The sequence below is a fragment of the Schistocerca americana genome, chromosome 7, assembly GCF_021461395.2.
Source record: "Schistocerca americana isolate TAMUIC-IGC-003095 chromosome 7, iqSchAmer2.1, whole genome shotgun sequence".
Lineage (NCBI taxonomy): Eukaryota > Metazoa > Arthropoda > Insecta > Orthoptera > Acrididae > Schistocerca > Schistocerca americana.
The window spans coordinates 356,192,970-356,205,499 of NC_060125.1; the positions used below are offsets into that span (position 1 = coordinate 356,192,970).

Below are 12,530 nucleotides of genomic sequence, written 5' to 3' on the forward strand. Positions count from 1 at the left end.
TATTATTATTATTGTATTAGAACATTCACGAATGTATTTACATCAGTGCTCAGAACATCGCTTCAGCATAAACTCCACAAAATTTAACTTCAGATAGAACATCATCAGGAAAGCATTTGTCCAAAAATTTTAGAAATAAGTCTGTCATATAACTATTTTATGAACTACAACAGCAACAAACTTTCACAAATTGGGCACCTGATTATTTTATATGGTATAAAATCGAAGTCTGCACTCACCATTATCAGTATTCGACTTAGCTGTAAGCTTGTGAACATAGGTCTGCAGACTGTTGATATTTGATCGAGTAAATGAGTGGAATTCTATATCTTTCTGCTGTTCCACCTCTGCTTGGGAAAGACAGACTTCTGTCATTTTTATTAGCAGAGCATCTTTCTCCTTGTCTCCTTCATACGGTTTGGCATTTCCACCTGTTATTGGAAGCAGGTGTGGCCAGGCTGCGAATGGGCGCCATATTTCTGGCTGGGATGTTTCCTACAGCTACTCAGATTGCAGACCAATGTATGTGGGCTCAACCCCAGGGGTGCGACTGAAAAGCGTCCTTTCTTAAAAGATGCTTGTAATATTTTAGAATTTCTTCCCTCTGTCGGGTCTCTTCGTCCTCACAATGCTGTATTCTCGGAAAGTCAGCTAAAAACGCAACTGCATTTGTTCTAAATTTCGTAACTTTTGCAGTGCTCGACTCGTGGGGTCAGCTGCCGGTGCCTGGATTTCTGGAGGGCAACACGGCGCTGCTGGGGAACTTTGACGAGTGCCTGGATGCCGGCGCCAAGTACTGTCTGGCCACCGTGCATCTGCCGCAGGCTTCACTGAGAAAGGTGAGTCTTACCTAGCTGTGTGCGACTTCGACGAGTTAGAGGAATACTGCTCGTGATCGATTTCACGATCCCGCTGATTTTTATCCCTTTAACCTTCGCAGTACCAAGAGAGGTATTTCATGCCCAACTTTTTAAAATATTGTGATCTAATCAGGTATGGTACTTTATGTAGCATGTTCGGAAATTCGCTTTACAAACTTTTGGGACTTTTAGAGGTGATTACATAATATTTTAAATAGATACCCACTAAGTAGGCAATAGGGTAGTCACGGTGGAAACGGGGGGGGGGGGGGGGGGGGCAGGCTTGGCTATGTCGGATCGGCTGATCTCACCTGACGTCTGTCCTTCCTCTCTGACCTGGTTCGAGCCTCATACGTGAGTCTGTGAGTGTTAGAGCAATATGGCTGAGTATACGTTTGCAGAATACGCAGATATGATCTTTCTGAATGGCGAAGGTCGCGGTAACAGAAGAGCTGCTCGTCGCCTTTATCAATGGCGTCCTGCACAACATTCGACTCCATCGCATACCCTTTTCGCCACAATTACGCATCGGCTTCGAGACAGGGTACCTTGACCGTCAGCAGGCGTGATTGCGATGTCTCATGGAGACGCCGCACACCATTACTGGATGAGGCCTTACTGCATCACGTTGAAGAGAACCCATCAACGTGTACACGAACAATTTCTTTGGCTGTTAGGCGGGAGGGGAGAAAGCATGGATTTCATGGTCGAGTGGCTGCTCATAAGCCACACATCATACCGGTAAATGCCTAACAACGCCTCGTTTAGTCTAAGGAACGTAACATTGAACGATTAAACGGTGGAAAAACGTTGTGTTGAGTGACGAATCACGGTACACAATGTGGCGATCTGATGGCAGGGTGTGGGTATGGCAAATGCCCGGTAACGTCATCTGCGAGCGTGTGTAGTGCCAACAGTAAAATTCGGAGGCGGTGGTGTTATGGTGTGGTCGTGTTTTTCATGGAGGGGGCTTGCACCACTTCTTATTTTGCGTGGCTCTATCTCAACACAGCCCTACATTGGTGATTCAAGCACCTTCTTGCTTCACACCGTTGAAGAGCAATTCAGGGTTGGCGATTGCATCTTTCAACACGATCGAGCACCTGTTCATAATGCACGACCTTTGGCGCAGTGGTAATCCTTGTAATGGACTGGCCTGCAGAGTCCTGACCTGAATTCTATAGAATAACTTTGGGACGTTTTGGAACACCGACTTCCTGCCAGGCCTCACCGACCGACACCGATACTTTCCTCAGTGCAGCACTCCGTGAAGAATGGCCTGCCATTCCCCAAGAAACCTTCCAGCATCATATTGAACGTATGCCTGCGAGAATGGAAGCTTTCATCAAGGCTAAGGGTGGTCCAACACCATATTGAATTCCAGCTTTACCGATGGAGGGCGCCACGAACTTGTAAGTCATTTTCAGCCAGGTGTCCGGATATTTCTGATCACATAGTGTACGTAAACAATTTAGGAGACAATCTGAGCAACAATCTTAGATTGTTTGCAGGTAATTCTTTCATTTAGCTTCTCGTAAAGTTATCAAATGATCAAAACCAATTGCAAAATGATTTAGGTAAGACGTTTATGGTGCGAAACGTAACATTTAACCTTAAATAATGAAAAGTGTGAAGTCATCCACACGAGTACTAAAACCAATCCGCTAAATTTCAGTTGCACCATAAATCACATAGCTGTAAATTGAACAGGTTGCTGCTGATGGAAATGAAATGTTATATTAGTGCCGTGGCTGCTGTTGCCATTAGGAGATGGAGATATACTAGGCACCACACGCACCTGAAAAGAAGAGAAGATAGGTTGGCTGACCTTTTCACAGAGAATTTACAGGGCCCATCATCACACAAACCAAGAGTCCTGTGGTTACAGGCATCAGAGAAGTACCCTTTTTGAGGTTAGATCAGGATTAAGGTACCATGTTTTAAAGAAGTCAAAATAACAGAAGACCCACACAAAATGCCTAAGAATGCACAATAAGGTTAGCTTATTTCATCAAAACATTAGAGGACTGAGTAATAAGAAACAAGAGCTTCTTGTCTGTTTCGAAAATTTAGAGGGCTCGTAAAAGATAGACATCTTCTATCTAGGCACACATAACCATTAGGGTGTATGTACAAGTGACATATAAAAGATTACACTCAAGCATCTTATTCGTGCAGAACGAATGTGGGGAAAGAAGGAGTTGTTACATGTATATGATAGTACACAAGTCTACAAACGTTGAGACAGTTAGATTTTGTAGTGATCAGCACATAACAGTGTGTGCCTCTGAATTAATATTGAAAAATAGTTCATTTATAATGTAACTGTGTAATGGTCCCCACAGGAAATTTTGAATTGTTTATGAGGAATTTAGATTCCTTGCCGTGGTATTTGTCAAACAGCAGCAAGCAGTTAATAGCCTGTAGTGATTTCGACACTGATTTTCTAAAGGAGTCTGTTAGGAAACATTATCTGAACACTTCATTTGGATTCTAAAATTTCATCTCAGTAATTACCTTTACAACACCGGTTGAAAAAGACAGTAGCACCATAACTGATAATTTTTTCTTTGGTGAAGCTCAAAGAAATAAAGTAGCTGTTTACCCAGTAGAAAACGCTCTCTCTGATCAAGATGCACAGTTAGGGTAAATACAATAGCACATTACAGTACTGATCCTCCTCAGTGAAAATCGGTCAGAAGAATTAAAGCCTCCAGGAAAAACTTTTTCGTGAATAGCTCAAAAAATGGTTCAGATGGCTCTGAGCACTATGGGTCTTAACTACTAAGGTCATCAGTCCTCTAGAACTTAGAACTACTTAAACCTAACTAACCTAAGGACATCACACACATCCATGCCCGAGGCAGGATTCGAACCTGCGACCGTAGCGGTCGCGCAGTTCCAGACTGTAGCGTCTAGAACCTCTCAGCCACAACGGCCGGCGTGAATAGTTATCAAGAGATGAATTGCGATGAAATTTATAATGAACGAAATGCTGACAAAATTTAATCTATTCCATGATAAATTCATATCATTATTTAAAAATAGTTGTCAACATAAGCTAATCAGAAAGGAACTAGGGTACTAACAATTGCTTCCCAACATATTTGCTCCTTAACGATATTTGTTATTAAATATATATGGTTTTTTTTCGAAGCAACAGCTCAGTTCATGGAACTAATACTGGAGATAAGAATAAGTTTCACAAATATTTAAAGTTACTTGCTTTGGTTCGGAAAGTTGTCCACTATTCAGCAATACACATTTTCACTAACATGCCAGCAGCCATAAAAAGTTTAGCTAATGATAAAATTCAGTTTGGTAAGAGTCTAAAGGATTTACTGTTGGCAAACTCTTTCTACTCTATTGATGAATTTCTTAGCGGAACCGATTGATGCGTGCACTGATGTATGAAATTTCAGTCACCAGTTTTCTCCTCCGATTGCGAAAACATTCTGTTGGCACTCACCTACATGGGGATAAATGATCACAACAAAATACGAGAAACCAGGACTTGCACAGAAAAATTTAAGTGCTCTTTTTTCCGCGTGCCATTCGAGAGTGGAACGGTAGAGACACAGCTTGAAGGTGGTTCACTTTATTGTGAATAGCAGGGTAATCACGCTGATGTAGATGTATGTTATTAATAATATCACTTAATGTGTGAATACTGCGTACAATCTCACTTCTGCATAAATTTTGTGCAGTAATGCGTTCACTATAAATAAGTGCTGTAAAATTTTACTTTTATTTTATTTTTATTTATTTTATTTTTTAATTTGATAATTCGTGGATATACTAGCCTAAGAACTATCAAATGCACTTAAGTGTGTTGGACATTTAATATTTGGTGACAAGTTTTTTTTATCCTTTTAAATGTAGATATGCATCAATTTTTTTCTTTTCTTTATTTTCCGATTCCAGACCCACAAGGCCAATTTCATTTGGGATTTATGTAAGTTACATTATCATATCTGTTCTTAGCTTGTACATGTTTATTGTGTATTCTTGTTTTCTGGCATGGTTCACGTCCCAGAAGATCTCACTACGGATCAACTGGAAGGAAAAGTACATCTAATCTAATCGAATCTAATCCAAGAGAAGATGAAGACCCAAAAGAGCGGACCCCGCTCTACGTTGCGGTTCAAATACTGAGGAATGAGAATAAGAAGAAGAAGCAGCTAGAGTCACCTACGATGGGCAATAATATTTTAATGACAGGTACCACAGTATGCCATAGTCGATTGTGGAAGCGCATACGAGTACAGCATTCGACAATGCACTACTGGACAACAAATTTGGATCGTAGCCTGAGATGGACTAGACAGGTCACTGCTGCGAACAATGGTAAGTCGACAGGCGAAAAGAGAGTTCAGGGCGAACATTACGACAGCAGGCAATGTGAGCTCAAGTAAGTGCCGATGGGCAAAGGCAGAATCGCCTTAAACCGGCAACACACATAATTTACTCTGGAAATGGAAATGAGCGTTTGGCGTCATTGGCCGGGAGGCCCCTTACGGGACAGGTGCGGCCGCCTTGGTGCAGGTCTTATTACATTCGACGCCACATTGGGCGACCTGCACGCCGGATGGGGATGAAATGATGAAGACAACACAACACCCAGTCCCTGAGCGGAGAAAATCCCCGACCAAGGCGGGAATCGAACCCGGGGCCGAAGGACGGTAATCTGTCACACCGACCACTCACCTATCGGGGCGAACATAATTTACACTGATGAGCCTAAACATTATGACCACTGACCACCGCGAGACTGCATGCCTTCTGGTGATGTTGCGGGAACGTGGCGCAGTAAGGAAAAATGTAAGCGGAAGAGGGACAAATTGCCTGTCATCATAGTGAAGATACTGGCCGCAAATGCGGAAATCCATTTATATAAGAGGGTTTGACAAATGGCGCATTGTTGTGGTACTGCGACTAGAAACGAGAATCAGTGAAAAGGCGAAGCTGGTCGCCTGTTTGCGTATTACTGCCGTCAGCGCATATAAAAAGTGATTGAATGGTGGTGAAGTAATGAGCAGGCCGCATGATACTGGATGTCCACGTCTCATCACAGATCATAGAGGTCGGAGGATCCGCCACTGTGTAATCCAGGATAGGCAGCGATCTGTGGCACATCTGGCGACAGAGTACAGTGCTGGCGCATGCACAAATGTTTCGGAGAACACCGTTCCTGTGTTGACCCAACGACAACGTCAGTTAAGGTTGCAATGGAGGCGGAACCACTGGGATTCGACCATCGGCCAATGGAAACGTGTCGCCTGTCGAATAAATCGCAGTTCTTATTACACCAGGTCTATGATTGAGTCCTCATACCCCGTCATCCAGGCGAATGGCTACTTGAAAAATGCACTGCGCCACATATTCGTGTGCGCTATTTTTGACCTGATCCTCCATGCAGTCAGTAATTTCGACAATTTACTACTCATTTTGTTGGCTAAAATAATTCACAGGTATGCAAAAAATATTTTTTGAAAGTTGTTTGAAATTTGATAACTGTCTTATGTACTTTTCAGCGCTGATTTCAAATATGCAATTCATTCTTTTCTATCACGTCAGGTTCTCTCACAAAAAAGGGAGTATTTCAGGGTACAATAACAAAATTTAAGGAATTTATCACATTTTTTCCAACGTTATAAAAATTTTATTTATAAGTCATGTTGTAAACTACGTTTCCAATACACTTCCATTTCTCTTTAAGCTCATAAGTCCTTATAATAACGCTTTCGCTTTCTGTCGAAGCTTCTTTTATTGCTTTTCCGGCTGTGGACTCGTTGAGGACCATCTCTTTTTATCATCCAGCAGTAGTCCGCTATCATGTTGACGTTCCATCTTCCTTGATATCTTCTTTCCATTTCTTTGATGTCTTGGTGGAATCTTTCACACTGCACTTCACTTACATCACCAAGGTTTGCAGGGAAGTAGTCAAGATATGAGTGGAGAAAATGAACTTTAATGCTCATGTTACAGCCCAACTTCTTAAAGTTGTCGAGCCTGCCTGCTACGATTGTCTTGCAGTTTGGATCTCTTGTTTCCAAGGAAACTGGTAACAATTAATTTAAAAGATGTCCTGCTGCCTTTACTTTTGTTTCCATTTTGTCCACAAAGTTGGGATCAGTCATTAGGTTTCTAATGTCTGGTCCGACAAAAATTCCTTCGTTTAGCTTTGCCTCGGATAAACCAAAAAACTGTCCACAAAGATATCTGAAACACTCCTCTTCTTTTGGCAATGCCTTAACAAATTGTTTCATCAGCCCCAATTTAATGTGAAGTGGTGGAAGTAACACCTTTTTGGCATCCACAAGGCTTTTCCTCTCAACATTTTTAATTCCTACATGTAAGGTTTTCCTAATCGCCAAGCTTTCTTTATGTAGTGTTGCTTTCTGTCTCTAGTAGCCCATTCACATAGAAGGCAAGGGAACTTTATATAGCCACTTTGTTGACCAAGCAGCATTGAAATCACTTTTAAATCACCACATAGTGTCCATTAGATGGTCTGAATAGCAGAATTTGCTTAAAACCAGTTCAAGGTTTTCGTAACGTTCTTTTAAGTGAACCGTATGTCCAACTGGTATAGAAGCATACTTATTGCCATTGTGTAGAAGTACTGCTTTAAGGCTTCTTTTTGAAGAATCAATAAAAAGTCTCCACTCATCAGGAGCATATTATCTTTTGAAACGTGCCATAAGTCGTAGCAATCTCTGTCTTCTTCACTATCACCTTGCTGAGCCAATGGCTCGTGATCATCTGTATCATCCAAAGAATCTGGAGGAAAGGGTATTGGTACTTCAGGTCCATGAGGAACAGGGCGAATGGCTGATTGAATGTTAGGGTATGAAATATCCTTTACGTTTTTCAAACTGAAACCTCGTACGTTGCAAGAACCAAAATAGCAATTCTTTCAATCCATCTGTGTCATGAATCAGCAAAACAGTGTTCAATAGTATTAGTCGAAAACATTCTATGGTTGCAATTTTAGGTTTCTATTTATCAACTACGCGTTTCACTTTATTGAGGCATCTTCAGGCCTGAAGACGCCTAAATAAGGTGAAATGAGTAGTTGATAAAAAAAAAACAAAATTGTAAATAAGACTGTTTTCAAATAATACTAACAAAAACAGGAGTCATCACTATGAGTTTTGGGCTCCCTCCAAACAACTGGTATTACAGGATTGCGATTTCGTTGAAATCATTGCCTCAGTTCTTCAACACACACTGAGCAAACTATGTGTAGGGCCTAAGGCTTATCTTTATCGCCTAACTTTATACCAAAATAGGCGAAATATACTTTTTTAACAAAATCGGAAAAGTTTCTTTGTTGCTTTTTAACGGTATAGTTACCACAAATGTAGCAGAAGCAATCTGGCGAGTTTAAACATCCTCTGGTAGCCATTGTCCATAAAACAAGTTAAGAACACAAGAAAAAAGTCATTACTTTAAACCACTAGTAACAACAACACGTGAACAGCACAGAGTGAAGAGGTACTGCGAACTGAAGGTCAATATCAGAAGCTCAATGCTTGGTGATGGCGGGGGAAGGGGCAGCGCGACAGACAGGCACTGACATGAAAATACTGCTGGTTTCTCCTAATTACTCTTTATTTTACGTGTATCTAAATAACAGTTTATGGAGATCCTGAAAATCAAAATTAAAACTCACTAGAATGCTGAAATATCGAAAAAAGCTAAAACTAGACAAGCAGTTTGTGAAATAACTGTACGCGATGGAATTTTTTCACTATTTTTCCCAAAATCAGCGTTGAAAACGCTATAAAAATTTTTTATCTCGCAGACCTTTGTTATTTTGCTGCCTCAGATCATTATTTATTACTTGATATGAGCAAACAATTGATCGAGTCCCACAGTTACTGGTACATGGCTAAGTGTTGGTGTGGTAACCTCACACACATTACGGCACCGCTTTAACGACTCTGAACCTTGCTACAATTGGTGCACACCCAAAAATAATTAACTGAATATCTCATTGTTATGACCAGAGAGGTTTAACCGCGCGTTGCTGCTGCTTACGCAGGCTATATTTCGCTTACTGTCGGCAGAGAGCCAACAATGGTGACACCACACTTCTAATAACGACACCTTAAAATCTTACTTTTCTGTACTACCACACAAAAAAGTCCAAATAAACTCATTTGTAGTCTGTACATTTTTGAGTTTGTAATTTTGTTACCTTCACGCCTTGAACTTGGTGGTTGACAAAGACGGAAGCTCGCGCTCTTATGACACCCACACTGAAGTTCATTACTGTAACAACCATTAACTGACAACCCTTCTAAAAAAAATTGATAAATCATGGTTTGAATGGCTACAGCAAAGGTAGTCCATCTTATATATTAATGAAGTTTACTAAAAGTTTATCATTTTTACCAACTATTGACTTTTGCGATTCCGTGAAGGATTCAAATGTGCTGATACATGTATGAACGATATGTATGAGGGGTGTCGAGTGTTACAAATTTATACAGTTACTTACATGTTCCATAGATTATTTGAACGGGTCTTTAATCGAAATGACGTTGAGCGAGCCTTTTTACAGGATATCTCTGTACGATTTGTGGAAACATTAATGAACACATTTTTTCTGTCTTGCTCACACAGTTTAACTTGAAACCAATTTTTTTATTTCTTCTACAGGCTACCAATTTTTAAATAGAAATTCGTGTACAGAAGAGGAGTCGTCCAAAATTTAAAATTTGCTGTGATACCTGCAAGACATTTTTTGTCATTGAGCAAAAGATCAAAGATTTCCATTCTGAGCCACTGACAGCTTTAATAATTGGTCATGAAAGACATTTTTTCCTCTAGTGTTATTGGTATGGACCTTACTGTTCTTGTCGAATTGTAACGGATTGTTTATGACGAATTTCACCAGCGAATGCATGTATTACGACGGCACCCTTAAAATGCCTAGCTCCTTGAACAGGTAGCTACATGACGCCCGTGGGTTACCACCACGTATTATTCTTATTGTTTGATTTTCAGCAATTAATACTTTATTGCAGTGAGTTACCCTCCGAAAATTATTCCATAAGAAGTTATTGATTTGAAATACGCTAAATGGGTCAGAGCTTAATTCGTCTGTTTCCAAGATTAGCAATTATACGAGTAGCAAGGGTAGGTGACTTTTGAGTATTTGAGAAGTTCAGCTCAGGTTTTCATCAGTATGTACATCTAGAAATTGGGAGCATTCTACCCTACTTACTGATTCCCATTCATGTGCTACATCAGTTGTTGATAGGGCTCTATCTGTAGTACAGAACTGAATGTAGTGCATCTATTCAAAACTTAGGAAAAGTCGATTTTCTGAGAATTAGTTAATAATTCTTTCGAAAACATCATTTACAATATCTTCTGCTGCTTTCTTTCAAATTGGATTTATAATAACGCTAGTATCTAAATTTTAGGATGGTGTTTAATAATATTGTGAGGAAGGGAGGACAGGAGAAGGTAGGGGACAGTAAGAGAGGAAAGGAGAAGTATGACGAGGGGGAACGTCACGGGAGGGGTAAGTGGTGGTGGAGGTTGGAGTGGAGGGCAGGGGGGAGTGGAGACGAGGGAATGGATGGGAGAGGAGGGGGTTGATGGTACCAGCATATTCACGACAATATTTACAAACGTCTTACACCTAGAAAGACTTTTGAGAATCAACAGTCCTGCCCTTTGTTGACATATTGCACCATCGAATATTAGCTTGACTTTGTTTGAAGACCCGCTGAGTGCCACGTTGGTCCTTGTCTGTTGGCAGCTCCTTGACGGCAACGCCCCTACAGACGACCTCCTGGCTGCGCAGAGGCAGGTGCTGGCGACCACGCCGGGCCACGCTCTGCGCTGGGCGGCATGCGTGCCCCCGTCCTGTGAGCCAGCAGACGTGGTGGTCCTGCTGCAGAAGCGGGTGGCCAGCCTGCTGCCCGGTGTCCAGGCAGACGCTGTAGCAGTGGACGTGCAGCAAAGCCTCTGCAGTGTCAACGAGACGTCGCCACTGGAGCCAAAGGACTGGGCCTTTCTGTAAGTTCTCTGTCCCACACAGCCACTTGAAATCTCCTCAAAGCACTTGTTTTACCCTGAAGCTACACTGCATATTTAAGGATACAAACTTTTCGTGGACTTGTGGCAACTTCGCTCCCTCAAGCTAAGTCGTAAGCCATACTGTGGAATAAATACCCTGTAGCCTGTGACTTACACATTGTCCAGTCACATTAATGTCACCACCTGTCAGAAGTCTTAATAACCTTTTGTTGTAGCACAGACTGCTGCGAAACGTGCAGGAAGAAGTCACTGATGTTCTGAATGGAACCGACAGGGATGTGGAGGCATGCCGACTCCGTTGCTGTGGCCAGCTGCACTAGGTTTCTCGGTTGAAGATCCATGGCGCGAACAGCTCGATCGAGGTGGTCCTACACATTCTTGATTGGCTTTAAATCCGGGCAGTCTGGTGGCCCAAGGGGTATGGTAAACTCATCCTGCTACTCTTTGAACGACTCACGTACAGCGCGAGTTGTGTGACAGGTTGTGTCGCCCTGCTGGTAGATACCATCGTGCCGGGGAAAAAACAGAGTGCATGACAACGTCGTCCCCAAGGATAGACGCATACTTGTGTTCGTCCAATGACGAAATCACTCAGGAAATACCACGAATACTTTCCCCAGCCCATACATTAACCTGGACCTTCCGACAGTTGTTGCATGTTTTCTGCTTTCGGACGTTTCATGCTGTACACGCTAATGGTCATTTGTCCGATGCAGCACGAAACGTTATTCATCTGAAAAGACCACCTGTCGCCACTCAGTGGACGTCCACTTGTGCCACTGGCGTGCAAATTCCAGACGTCGTTGCCGATGAACAGCAGTCACCATGGGTGCATGACCCAGAACCTGCTGAAGAGGCCCATACGCAGAAACGTTGCTGAGGAGACACTGCTGATAGCCCCTTGGTTGATTTGGGCTCAGTTTCTCAACACTTAGAGCCCTACTTTCCAGTACATATCTCTGCAGCCGACATTCACAAAAATGGTTCAAATGGCTCTGAGCACTATGGGACTTAACGTCTGTGGTCATCAGTCCCCTAGAACTTATAACTACTTAAACCTAACTAACCTAAGGGCATCACACACATCCATTCCCGCAGCAGGATTCGAACCTGCGACTGTAGCGGTCACACGGTTCCAGACTGAAGCGCATAGAACCGCACGGCCACACCGGCCGGCGACATTCACCTCTGTCACCTATGGCATGTGGCGCAGCACAGTTACCTTGGGGCCGGTTCTGGACAGCGCCGTTTTGGCATGCACGGTATACGTTAACCACGGCTGCACGCGAATAGTTTGCAAACTTCGCTTTTTCGGAAATGCTTCCACCTTTACCCCGAAAGACAACTATCATGCCCTTTTAGACGTCAGACAAATCGCTCCATTTCCATACACGACAACGACTCCAACATTTTCCGCCTTCTCCCGAACGGCTTTATATACCCTCCACTGTAGTACTGCCACCTGCGTCTGTGAGTGGTTTTCGCACGTTAACGTCGAACACAGTCGGTGACCACATTAATGTGACTGACACCTATACACAACCAACCTGCATTCCTGCTATTATTCCTTACGTCGCTCAGAGATCATGCGATAGCGCCAGGACATTC

At 42.4% G+C, this 12,530-nt stretch overlaps 1 protein-coding gene across 1 annotated transcript in view; it reads left to right on the forward strand.

Moving 5' to 3' along the window:
- Window positions 1-464: 464 nt before the first annotated feature.
- LOC124622927 (nose resistant to fluoxetine protein 6-like) overlaps window positions 465-12,530 on the forward strand; it is a 130,231-nt gene continuing 118,165 nt past the window's right edge. The window contains exons 1-3 of the mRNA XM_047148717.1: window positions 465-522; window positions 697-839; window positions 10,642-10,901. Of these exons, the coding sequence (XP_047004673.1) occupies window positions 465-522; window positions 697-839; window positions 10,642-10,901 (461 nt within the window). The remainder of the gene's footprint in view (window positions 523-696; window positions 840-10,641; window positions 10,902-12,530) is intronic.